Genomic DNA, 12,050 nt, shown 5'->3' with positions numbered 1-12,050 from the left:
TGGTTTGCCCTGCCCAGGGCAGGAGGGAGGGCTTGGGCTGGACACTCAGTTCTCAGTCCCTGCACTTCCCTGTTTGCTTGAACTCCTGCCTTGTGTGAACTCCAGGGGTGAGGCTGTGGAGGTGTCACACGTCCAGTGTTTGTAGTCACGAACATGGTGCTTTAACATTCATTCTCCTGGGCTTTAGTGTACTCTGCTGTGTCCTGTGTACGTGTGCTTTGCCTGCTGCTGTTGCCATACTCAACACACTGCAGGCAGAGGAGGGGCAGAAGCAGCAACTTTCCAGCTGACCTTGGCAGCTTCAGTCAGCCAGGGAAAGTTGTAGAATTGGATTAGGGGATTTGCAATGAAAAAGGAGTTTAAGGCACAGGAGAAACTCCACTCGGTGTTGCAGGAGCTGGGCTGGTGTGACAGCAATGGGAGAGCCAGGAGTGAGGGGGGATGGAAGGTGGAAGATAAGACAGGTTTTATTTTGTTAGTTTTCTGTGGGGTTTTGTGGTGGGTTTGGTTTTTAATACCGTGCTCGTGCAGTGTGGTTCAGTGGCTGGCATGGGGTTTTGTGGTTTCTTACAGAAACACCAGCATGGCATTGGGGTTTTTCCTCTGTCTTCCAGGTAGAATCCATTTCTTTACTCACAAACAGCCCCACGCGGAAACATTCACCCACAGGAGTCTTAACACTGCAGGATGTCCCTTGCCCCATGTCCTACTCTGCTACAGGCAGTGATCCCAGGGCTGGACATGCTCCGCAGTGGGCTCCTTACCAGGCACTAGATGCCTCCTTCAGAGCTGTTACGCATCCGCTGCTTGAGCAGCGCCATGCCCAAGGGTGTCTCTGAAGCTTATTTCACTTGGAGAGAAGCTCTATTTGTTACTCTATTAAAGAAACCTATTTTACTGTGCTCTTAACATTCCTGAACCTGGGAGAGCAGTGGAATAATACTTGGAAGACATTGAAAATGATCAGTTCAGAGCTCTAAATTGAGGATATTTCTATGCTGGTTTAACCTCATGTCAAACCCATGGTGGTAACAGACTGATGGTGTTCACAGAGCGCAGCCTGATCAGAATGGATCAGTGGGTACAAAAGCAAAGAGCTCGATGAAGTCATTATTCCACTCTTGTGGAATGGGATTGCTGCTCATTGCAAGTAGGAATCTCTTAGATAAACATGTTTTTCTGCTCTGTGGCTCTACAGCTCATGAAAAACATACTTTGATAGCGCCATACTCTATTAGCATGTATTTCTTGGACTTGGTAAACACTGGCCATTGCTTGGAGCAAGCAAAAGGTGTTGACTAACCAGAATGTGAAAATCAATCCCCATTTTCCATTGAGCATAGCAGAGCATACCACTGGCCTGAATGAAGAGAGCTTGGCAGGAGAACAGAGCTGCAGAGAGCTGTCAAGATGTAAAAGCTTAATGAAGGAGCTACAGGGCTTTTCCCCAACACCGTCACTGCTCCGAGTCTCTGAGAACCTCACAGTCTAACAAAGAGCTTGGGATGGAAACCCTGATGGAAGCAGGAGCACAGCCACGAGCTCTGTGCTGTCGTGGGGAGCCTCAGCAGGACATGGCAGAAGCAGAACCTGCAGCTGTGGGCTCCCCTATTGCAGGTGAGGAGGGACTGGAAACTGGGGCTGGCGCCGTGGCTGCTGCAGCACAGTGGTTGTGTGTCCCCCTGCTTTTCATTCATATTAACATGGAAATAGATACCAGGGTGATGGTACTTGTTTGAATACTTGAGCTCTGTGCTAAAGGGACATCTTTTGTGTGTGGAGCTGGGTTTGCCTGCTCAGTGCAGTGGTTTGAAGTTAGTGGCAATATAACTGTGAGTAACTGTCCCTGGTTAAGGTGATACCAAAAAAGGGGGATGAGGCTGTAGGAGCTCTGCTGTCTCTGCTTTGATTTTCTCTCCTGCTCTGGCTTCAGCTGTGTAACAGAACCAAGCTTGACAGAGGATTTGAGACTGCAGATTGTAAGAGAGTCCTAGATAAGCTTCTCTGAATCCCAGCAAAGTGCATCTGAGCTTGAGAACCCCTGTCCAAGGGCTTTGCAGGTTTATACACATTGTTTGAAAGGACCTGCATCTGCAGTAGGATTTATCCACACTGTGCAGCTGTGTGTTCCCAGCACTTGCAGCTCACAACTGTCTCTTGGTGTGAGGGAAGCAATGTTATGTGCTCAGGATGCTCTTTAAATATGCTGGTGAAGCTGTGCCTGTCCCCTGCTTGGGCCAAGTGCTGCTGTTCCTCATAGTGCTGTTGGTGGGGACCTGTGCAGCTATACATAGGGCCATAGCCCTGTCAGTGTGGCCATGTGTCACAGTGCTTGGTGCTTTCCTGTTCTGTGATGGAGGAGAGGGCTTCAGCAAGAACAGAGCCAGCAGCACGGCGGGCACAGACTCTCCAGCCCTGTGTGTGTCTGTGGAGAGGTTGGCCGGGCTGACAGAGAAGAAGGTTCTGCAGGTGAGCGTTGGCTCAGCAGGGCAGCATTGGCTCAGCAGGGCAGTGTTGGCTCTGCAGTCCCTCAGCTCGCTGTGGGCAGCTTCTTTCTGCACTTGAACACATTTGCAGAGATGATGCTGACGTTTCTCTTCCTCCTGTCCTTCCTCCCAGCTCCCTTCAGAGCACGAGCATCCCAGCAGAGCAGTCACACGGTGGGGCAGGGAGGCTGGAGAGCAGCTCTGGTGTCCTAGAGCCAGGGATTTTGGCCTCTGCTTCCCATTCCTTCTGCATTTTTCTAGCTCACTGAATGTTGAGTTAGGCTCTACCTGGACTGAAGTGCCTGTGCTTGACCTGCCTGGTTTTTAGGTTGCAGAGGAATATGACTTTTGTTTTAAAGCCCATACACCTGCAATTACTTGTTACCTGCTGGTTGGCCTCCCAGGTCTCTGCCCCACTGCTGCAGGGAGATAACTGGGACTGTGCAGATGGTTTGCTCTGGGGGCTTCCACTCCACGTGCCACTGAGCTTTGCTTTGAGCTCTTCATTCAAAAGGACCCCAAATTCTTGTTATAGCTGCCAAAAGTCACCTGCTTTCATTTGAAATCATGTATAACCTGAAGACATTCCAGGCCAGGCTGGATGTGGTTCTGGGCAACCTGGTCTAGTTGAAGATGTCCCTGCTCATTGCAGGGAGTTGGACTAGATGAGCTTTGAAGGTCCCTTCAACCCAAACCATTCTATAACATCAAGGTTCCCTCATTTTAGGTCAAAGTCAAGTCTAGGCTTGCTCAGAAAGGGCTTGACCATGGATTGAAGCCATGAAATCCAGTCGCTGTTTCAGTGACAAGTTGGGGCTGCTGTGGGAGTGCTGGGAGCACTGGGAGCTTGCAGTGGCTGCTCGGGTTTTTTCACGGAAGCTCTGTATAAAGGCAGGTCAGGCTCTTGTCCTCTGTACCCTGACAAGAGACATGTCCCTGTTGCCCAGAGCAGTGCCTGGGTCAGAGCTGACACGCTGCTGCGGCAGCTCAGAGCATCGTTCAGAACAGCATGAACTCTGCAGAGGTTTCTCCAGCGGCTGCAGGGAGCTGAGCTTGGCCAGAGCAACACCCGGTGGTTCCAGCAGTTCCCATCTGCCTGCGCAGGCCGAGAGCTGCCTCGTTGGACCCAGAGGTGGGAAGTTCATAGAGGTTCGGCAGAGCTCATCTTAGAGACATTGTAAAACTGTGGTTTGTACCTTTTAGAGGCTGTTTTAATCCTATTTCCAACAAATTATGCATTCAGGAGCCATACTTGTTCCTAGGTAGAACCTGCATTTCACAGTGTCTGTATCATCCATACCTCGAAGCTACCAGATTAACCTCAGCTCTAGCAGTTCTATCCACATACACTGAAATGGAAACCTGTGTGTGTGAGGGGAAGTCTCCATTGCCTCCCTTCCCATTGAGCCTGATTGCCATTGGGAATGCTGACTAGATGACACACTTTGCTATTTCTTTCCAGCTATGATCTGTTCCCAGCAGGATCCACATTGTAACAGCAGCCTTTGGGCTCTCTGTAAGGGATGCTACACCTCATTGGAAAAATGTCAGCAAATGGCTGTGTTGTGGTTGTTCTCTTGCTGTTCCAAGTCGCTTCAGACCTCCAGCTTCCTGTGCCCAGCACTGCGTACAGATGCCCCATGGCAGGTAGGAGTGCTGCACAGGAGGGGTGCAGAGCACCAACTCCAGCATCCTGCAGGGGTCCAGAGGGGAGAAAAAAAGCAGAACTGGAATACCTTTGAGGAGGGTTATTTCAGAGAGGTGGGGAGGATGCAGTGCTGGCACTGGATTTGGGAGTCAAGCACACATGGCACCGATGTTTCCAAACAAGACAGAGAACAAAGCATAGAAGAAACTCTTACGTGACAGCCCATAGTGGTGTGGAAACCGAGTTCAGTGGCAGGCTGGAAGGATGTGCTTGGCAAGACTGAGTTTGTTTAGTTCTGAGGACTTGAAAGATAGAATCGAGAGAGTATGTGAGTTAAACTAGTAGGGAGCTCTGAGCTGGGAGGAACAGTGCAGAGACCCAGGTGGGGCATTGCAGAGAACCTTGAAGGTTGGGAAAATGCTCCCTAGAAAAGGCTTGAGTTCAGTTGGTTCAGAATATTGGGGTGGAGTGAATGAGCTGTGTGCTGGGAGTGCAGTACTTCTGGGGAAGGCTTGTTGAGAGAGAACCAGAAATATTACATGCATTATGTATTTTGTATGCATCAAAAATATTAAGTGCTCAAGGCCAGGTTGGACACAGAGGCTTGGAGCAACCTGCTCTAGTGGAAGGTGTCCCTGCCCGTGGCAGGGGGTTGGAACTAGATGAGCTTTAAGGGTCCCTTCCAACCCAAATCATTCTATGACTACCAGACACCAAGCCTGCCTCCCAGTATCCCTCTTTCCTTAGAGAGCAGATGGCTGTAGGGCTAACATGGAGCAACACATGCTGCTCTGTACCTGTTCTTAGCTGTGCTGCACAGACACAGGATGGAGCCCTGAGCTCCCCCTTTCTGCTTCTGCTGTCCATGACAATTGCTGCCTTGTGGGCAGTTCTGCAGCTGGTCTCTGCCCTCCACATGTTGGGCAGACACCAGGGTGGCTGAGGGTGTATTGCATATGAGAGCCATGCAGGAGTGAGGATCCCAGCCAGGAGAAGGCCTCTGTGTGAGTGGGGATGGGCAGCAGAGAGCGCCAGGCAGAGTAAGCAGAGCCAGCACATCTCTGAATGTGCCTCCCCATGAGCTCCTCTGGGGGGTGGAAATCTGCTGCTTCATGCAGGGAGAAGTTGTGTTGGCAAGCTGTGTGCTGGTGCCTGGCTTTGTGCACAACATGGAAATCCTTTCCTGCCTGGTCTCTTCTAATTCTTTTTGCTGTCAGTCATTGCACATGTCATCAGTGTCTGCAGAGAAGACAGCACAGTTGGGGCACGAGCCTACTGCAGCGTGTGAAAAGCAGCATTAGCTTAAAGCTTTGCACATGAGAGTTGCTGCTGATTGACAGGACACACAGTGCAGTCACTGAAACCAGAAACATGTCTGCTCTGGAACCTCTTGCTGGTGTCCAGGATTAAAGGGACCACAAGGAACTGCAGTACTGGTGCACTTGGGTGTGTGCTGGGTGGCTCGTTTCAGCAGGCAGCAAGAAGAGAACTTGTGCAGCACGCTGGGGGCAGGCTCACCCCGCCTGCACAGTACCCAGCCTGCTCTGAGCCGCATCCCTCCAAGCTGGGGTGCAGATGACACAGTGCAGCCCAGCAGACACCAAGCAGCCAAGCGTAGTGCAGGTCTTTCCACTGGATTGAAGTGTGTGCCATGAGTGTTGCACTTGAAGCAGCTGGCTTTGTGGCACTGCAAGCTGCTGTCACTTTAGGTGGTGTCAGATGCCAGCCATTTACAGTATGCGCCATCACAGCATGACTGGAGTTGGCACCACAGAGTCAATCACATGCCAGCAGCCTACTGTAAGGGTGGAGAGTGTGTGGGAAGACGGGGGGGAAGAGACTCTTATAGAATGTTTTAATGATTTATTTTTAATAGCCATGTTTCAAGCCTTGGGAGGTGCTGTCCATATGCTTTTTCCTCCTGGCTGTAGTTGGCAAAGCAGCTGACGAATATGGTCCTTCAGACTCCTTCCATTTTGCTAGAAGCTAGGAATACAGCTATATTTAGCATGTTTCCAGGGCCAGCAGCAGAGGCTGTTGCTGGGTGGTGATTCCCTGCCTGCAGGTTCACGTGCCACCCGGGACAGGGTGGGAACGTGCTCTCTCTGGAGTCAATGTTGGCTCAACCAGCAGCTCCGAACTCCTCTAGTTAAAGCAGGATGCTGCACTGGTCCCAGCAGGCTCAGCACACCGTGTGCTGGCACTGGTCAGGTTCTGAGCACTGTGCTCCTTCCCAGCCCATGCAGAGACCCACTCAGGTGCGGGGATGGTGCTTTTGGGTACCACACTCTCTGCTTGGTCTCTCCACAGGAACTGAGACTGTTTCTCTGCTGAGTGTTCAATGTTCTGGAGCCACAACTAGTCATGCCAGCAAAACTGTGCCTTTCAGCATGAAGATGCTCACCTGAAGTTTAGGGGCCTGACTCCTGCTGTATGTTCCTATATTGTATCCTAGGCCACCCAGGTATAAGATGGAGTTGTCCTTATTTGTCCTCATCCCAATATTCACACAGCAGATTTGCTACCCGTTCCCTGTTGTTTCCCTGCTGTGTTGCAGCTGGTACTGAGAAGTGAGTAATGGCAGTTCTTTGTCCTTCTGGCGGCTTGCACAGAGCTGAAACTGGTCTTGAGGAGAGTACGTGTTGCTGAGGAGTACTGAGAACTGTGGGTGTTGTGGTGGAAGTGTAGAAGAAGGGATCACCCCCACTAGTGCTGGAGTTCAAAGGACACCAGAGGTGCCCTTCCCTTCAGAGCGAGACATCTTGGAAGTTGTTTTGTGGCTGGATAGCTGAACTGGGAACACTTTGCGTTCACATCATCAGTTCCTAAAATTCCTTGTCTGAGAGATGAAGAACCTTCTGTGGTGTTGGAGAGAGCAACCCACTTCAGTTGTGGCTTTTAACCTGTCCTTGGTGAAACAGTGGTTGATGATGCTCAGGATCACAATGATGGTGAGGAGGAGCTGGGCTGAAGGTGTGGGTTTGAATGCGGATGACTCAGCCTTCCTGGAGCCCTGGAAGGCTGACAACAGCTGTGCTGCTCTTCACAGCCATGCTCTGCAGCAGCATCTGCACAGGGCTCGGTTCCTCCAGACACAGCTCCTCACTGAATCCAGTAGCACTCCACCACCAGCAGCAGTGGTTTCTGCTCGCGGCTCTGTCTGCAGCATCAGGGTCGTGCTTTATGGGCGCTTCTTGTTGGTAATAAAGACGCCGTGTTTGTAGAACCCCCTGTTGGAATGAAACAAACTCTGCCTTGATTAAAACGTAGAACAAAGCTTCACAGCAAGCTGGGGTGGCTGGTGTCAGTGACGTGCAGAATCTCAGTTGGCGTAACAGTCCTTTTCCAGTTGAAGAAAGGCCTGTAAAACCCAGTAGCTCTTTTTTTAATCTTCTCCGTTCCTGCAGTGTAGAAACATCCACACACATTTATTCCAAATTGAGTAGAAATTAGAGTTTTCCCAACCCAAAGCACTTGTGCCAAGTTCAGCCAGGAGGGATTTCTAAGGCTAATGTGTAAAACCCTTGAAGGCTGGAGCTGAGAACAGAGCAGCTGCCTGGCCATGGCAAAGGCACTGCGCTGCAGCAGTGGTGGAGGTGGGATGCTGCAGGGATGCTCTGAGCCCGGGTGCTGGGTCCTGATGGGTCCCAGGGGATGGGAAGGGAAAATGGCTCTAGAGGGACCTGGAAAAGCTGCCTTGAGGAGGATGGAAAAGCTGCCATGAGGAGAATGACCCAAACCTGCCCAGTGCTGCTGAGTCTCCTTCTCCTCCCAGATTAATGCAGGTTTTTTTACCTGTAGTAAAGTCTGAGCACCCCCCAGCTGCGTGGTGCCATTTTACCCTCACTTTACACAGATGTGAGGAAGTGTCTGGTGATGTAGATTCACGACCCCTCAGGTGTCCCTGTCCATGGCAGGGGGTTGGAACAGGATGATGTTAAGGTCCTTTCCAACCCAAACCATTCTCTGGTTCTATGATTTGAGGTGATCTGTAACATTCGTGGTTTTTTGGTTTCTAGGAGCCACTGGCTCCCCAGTGCTTATGTTTGTTGTGACAGTGATGCAACATGCTGTGGATTTTACAAATGTAAGGGTGAAAGGGGGATTGTTTCAGTTGTCCCTCCTGTGAGTAGCAGCCTCAGCACGTCATGGTTACACACAGGTTGAAGCTGAGAGGTGCTGCTTTACAGAGCGGTTACCCACTGCAGCCGGGGCTGCAGCAGTGCTGGAGGCAGTTTGTTTCTCCCTGTCTTGATGTCACGTCTGCTGTTGGGAGGGAGGGAAACAACCCACACAAGAAATGAAATTTTGGGTGTTGTTTCTGGAACTGTTGCCACTAGTTTCTGAAAACATTGGTATTTGTGTTAGACTGGGGATTTACAACAACAACATCAGGAAGCCCAGCTTCTGGGTTTAGCTTGGAGAAGTCATGTTGTTCTTCCCTTAAGCCCTATAGAAGAATCACAGAAGAGGAAGAGCAGCCACCAAACTGCCTCAGCTCAGATGACTGTGTTGGTGCAGTAACTCAGACAACCCTTAACTACACTTCTGTGCCTGCCCCACGTGTCACATGCACTGAAATGTTGTTTCCTTCTGTTTTCCAGGGCCGGTGTACCCGAGAGAACTGCAAATATCTCCATCCTCCCCCCCACTTAAAAACACAGCTCGAGATAAACGGCCGCAACAACCTGATCCAGCAGAAGACAGCCGCAGCCATGTTCGCTCAGCAGATGCAGTTCATGCTTCCAGGTGCCCAGCTACAGCCCATTGTGAGTTCCAGCAGTGAATTGGGGTCACACTGCTCCATGTTTCCTTCCTGTTTGCTCACGAGGCCCCAGCCCTGGGCTTGAGCTTGGGCAGTTGTCACGCAGCATCTTCTGGAGGGACGTCTGATGCTGCCATGGCATCTTCTTGCTGACAGCTCCTTCCCTCTGGTTACTAAGGAGCTGTGAGGTTCAGGACATCAGGTGGAAGGAAAGGATGTTTGACCAATTAATTCACATGCATCCCATAAGTCCTGAGTGGCTCAATTCCAATGGATCCTATTTTGGATATCTGTTTTACACTGGGGTGAGGATGCTGGAGTTCTTCCAAGAGGCCAGCTGACTCCCTTGGACTAGATGCATTGTGCTGCTCAGCTAAAATTGGGGAAGATGAATCTTACCCAGACCTTAATACTTTTTTCTATGTGTGGGAGTGAGACCCATTTCACTGCAGTCATCCCAGCAGAGAGCTGTGCTAATGTCACAGCCTTGTCACTTGTTTTTCACAGCAGTGCTGTTCTATACTGACTTCCATACTCCAGGTCCGGAGGGAAGCCTGTGGGAGATGGGTGTTTGTAGAGCAGGTAGTTCAGAGAAGCCTTCACTGCCTGTCCCTGGTTTTGCTTATCAGTTAAAACAGGTTTTGAGGCGGGAGAACCCTGTTACACCAGGGAGAGGGTGGCTTGACTCTGCTGGTTGGTGTATCTGGGGGGGGTGACATTTGTCAGCTGAGTTTGAGTCTTCTTTGATGTGTATTTTAAGAAATGTCAGAGGTCTTGAAGCAGCTCTTTGCTGCTGACACAAATAACTACACATTTTTAACCAAGAGCTTGACGAGGAGTTCTCCAGTTAAAGTCGGGACTCAGTATCTTTCCCGGGGCAATGTGCACTGGAGGTGCAGTTGTTGGGTGAGGTTCCTCATGCTGTGCTACAGGAGCTCTGGCTGGGTCCTGAGGGGACACTAATAGCCTGAAGGTGTAACAACTTGTGCACCAGCCTGTGCTTGGCCTAGGGGTGTCCCAGCAATAGCTGCTTAAGCTCTCATCTGCTGGGATCTTTGCACCTCTTTTTGTGGAGTTCCAAAGTACGTGCACATCAGAGAGAAATCCTGAATTCCCACAATATAGTAGCACTGGTTTCCTCGCCCAGTTCCAGAAGCAAACCCTTCCTGTTTGGGGTTTTCCTCTGTGGGGAATTCCGAGTGGACACTCTTTGGCTGTGGCTATTCAAAACATCCTTGGGATTTCCTCTTTGGAAAATTCCCATCTTCCCATTTTGCAATCTTGCAGGTCCAGTTCACTCCTGCAGTTACACTCCTGCCTTTTAAATTGCCTCTGAGACTGAATGTGTCAGTTTGTCTGGTTTGTGCTCTCATTGCAGAGGTAACTTATCTGATGAGAAAGGTCCCTGGTGTCTGAATTGTGCCACGAGGGAGACATGGGCAAAGGAGAGAAGTAAAACCTTTGTTCTGCAGTGACTGCTCCCTTCTTGCTTTCCCACACTTTGCTCAGGGTAAACCAGCTCTGGGTCTGACTCCTGCTGCCCGACTGGCTCCACACCATTTTCAGGACAAACAAGAGGTTGCTCTTCCAACTGCCTTTGATTCCCAAAGATGCTGCTGGTGGAAACAGGCTCTGAGAAGGTTTTTCCCCTCTAAATGAGCAGGGTGGGGCCTCCTCCTGGCTACAGGGGAGAGCCTTCAAAGCAGAAAGCATTGTATCAGATGCAGCAGCAGAGCAAATCCCATGTGATCAGAAAGCTGATCAACTGGATGCCTGCTTTATTGGGATGCTTGCCAGGGACAAGATTGGGAACAGCGAGCTTGGGAACAGTGTGCTCAAGAGCACCAAGCAATAGCTGAATGCTTGGATGTTGTAAAGGGCATTAAACCAAAGCACCACCTAAACCCCACAGCAGCAAGTCACCACCCTCCCGAGCTGGCACTGAACGTGTGTGTCTCTGAGCTTGCCCCTAAACATCCACCACCAGACCTTCTCACACCACCGGAGCCACCCAGCAAGAGCCCATCATGCTGCTGCCCCAGGAGCCAGCACCCTGGTGGTGGTGCTTGCTGAAGGTGCTGCTCCGTGTCCCGGGTGTGCTGGTGCCGACACAGAGCCTGCAGGGTGTGAGTTGGTGGTTGCTGCTGTGAGCTCATCTCTCTGAGGTCTCAGGTTGCTCCCTGGTGTTGCTGCTGACCATTAGTGCAGAGTCACATGAATGGTGCCTGAGATGCAGTTTTGAATAGACTGCTTCGTCCAGCATTTTCCAACCAGGCTGCCAAGGGCACGGGGCACAGGATTTGCTCAGCATGCTGTATTTGTCTGCCAGAGACCTTGAAGAGGCCACAAGGATGGTGCCAAGTAGGAAGACTCCAGTAAAGTTTTGACTTTGGGAAGTCCAAATTCACCTTGACTGCTGGTTGAGCTGTGCTGGAAGCTCTCTGGGCTTCCTGGTTTTGTCTCTCTCTGTTAGACTCTGTGAAAGTCAGGTTGAAGGTGGGTAGAGCTGGGCCCTGGCATTTTGGTCAGTGCTCTGTCTGGTTTCTCAGATATGGTGCACACCAAAGCAAGGCAACCCCAAAAGTGCTGCACCCTGAGCCTGTTTCCTGCCCTCTCCATTCTGCTTTATCCCTGTGCAGCAGTGTGAGACAGACCTTTGGAGCTGGCCATGGAGGTGCTTCAGCACAGGTTTCAAACTGACACAGTGGAGCAGGGCAGTGGCTTGTGTGGTGCTGCCTATTAGCTGTTTCTGAGCAGGCAGTTGGGTCCAGCACAGTGGTGGTGACAGACCTGTCTCCACTCCTGCCTGCAGCTGCCTCTGCTGCTGCCCTGGGGCATTATTCCTCCTTTCTTTGATTTCAAGCTCTTCATCATCTTTACAAGGGAGATACTGAGTTGCTGGAGTGGGTCTAGAGAAGGGCACCAGAGCTGGTGCAGGGCCTGGAGCACAAGTGTGATGAGGAAGGGCTGAAGGAGCTGAGGGGTTTAGTCTGGAGAAGAGAAGGCTCAGGGGGGACCTTATCGCTCTCTGCAACTGCCTGACAGGAGGATGGAGCCAGGAGGGGGCTGGTCTCTGATCCCACGGAACAAGGGATGGCACAAGAGGAAATGGCCTCAAGCTGCCTCAGGGACGGGTTAGCTGGAGCTGACG

The 12,050-nt window shown here is 51.0% G+C and overlaps 1 protein-coding gene across 4 annotated transcripts in view; it reads left to right on the top strand.

Moving 5' to 3' along the window:
• The window catches only part of LOC104401569 (muscleblind-like protein 3), a 46,343-nt gene that overhangs the window by 16,137 nt on the left and 18,156 nt on the right, over nucleotides 1-12,050 (top strand). For all 4 annotated transcript variants that reach the window (XM_010009180.1, XM_010009179.1, XM_010009178.1 and 1 more), the window contains exon 2: nucleotides 8,739-8,903. In XM_010009180.1, coding sequence (XP_010007482.1) covers nucleotides 8,739-8,903 — 165 coding nt within the window. The remainder of the gene's footprint in view (nucleotides 1-8,738; nucleotides 8,904-12,050) is intronic.

Source organism: Nestor notabilis, unplaced genomic scaffold, assembly GCF_000696875.1.
Source record: "Nestor notabilis isolate BGI_N333 unplaced genomic scaffold, ASM69687v1 scaffold23582, whole genome shotgun sequence".
NCBI classification, from domain to species: domain Eukaryota; kingdom Metazoa; phylum Chordata; class Aves; order Psittaciformes; family Psittacidae; genus Nestor; species Nestor notabilis.
This window is presented reverse-complemented; position numbering and strand designations above follow the sequence as displayed.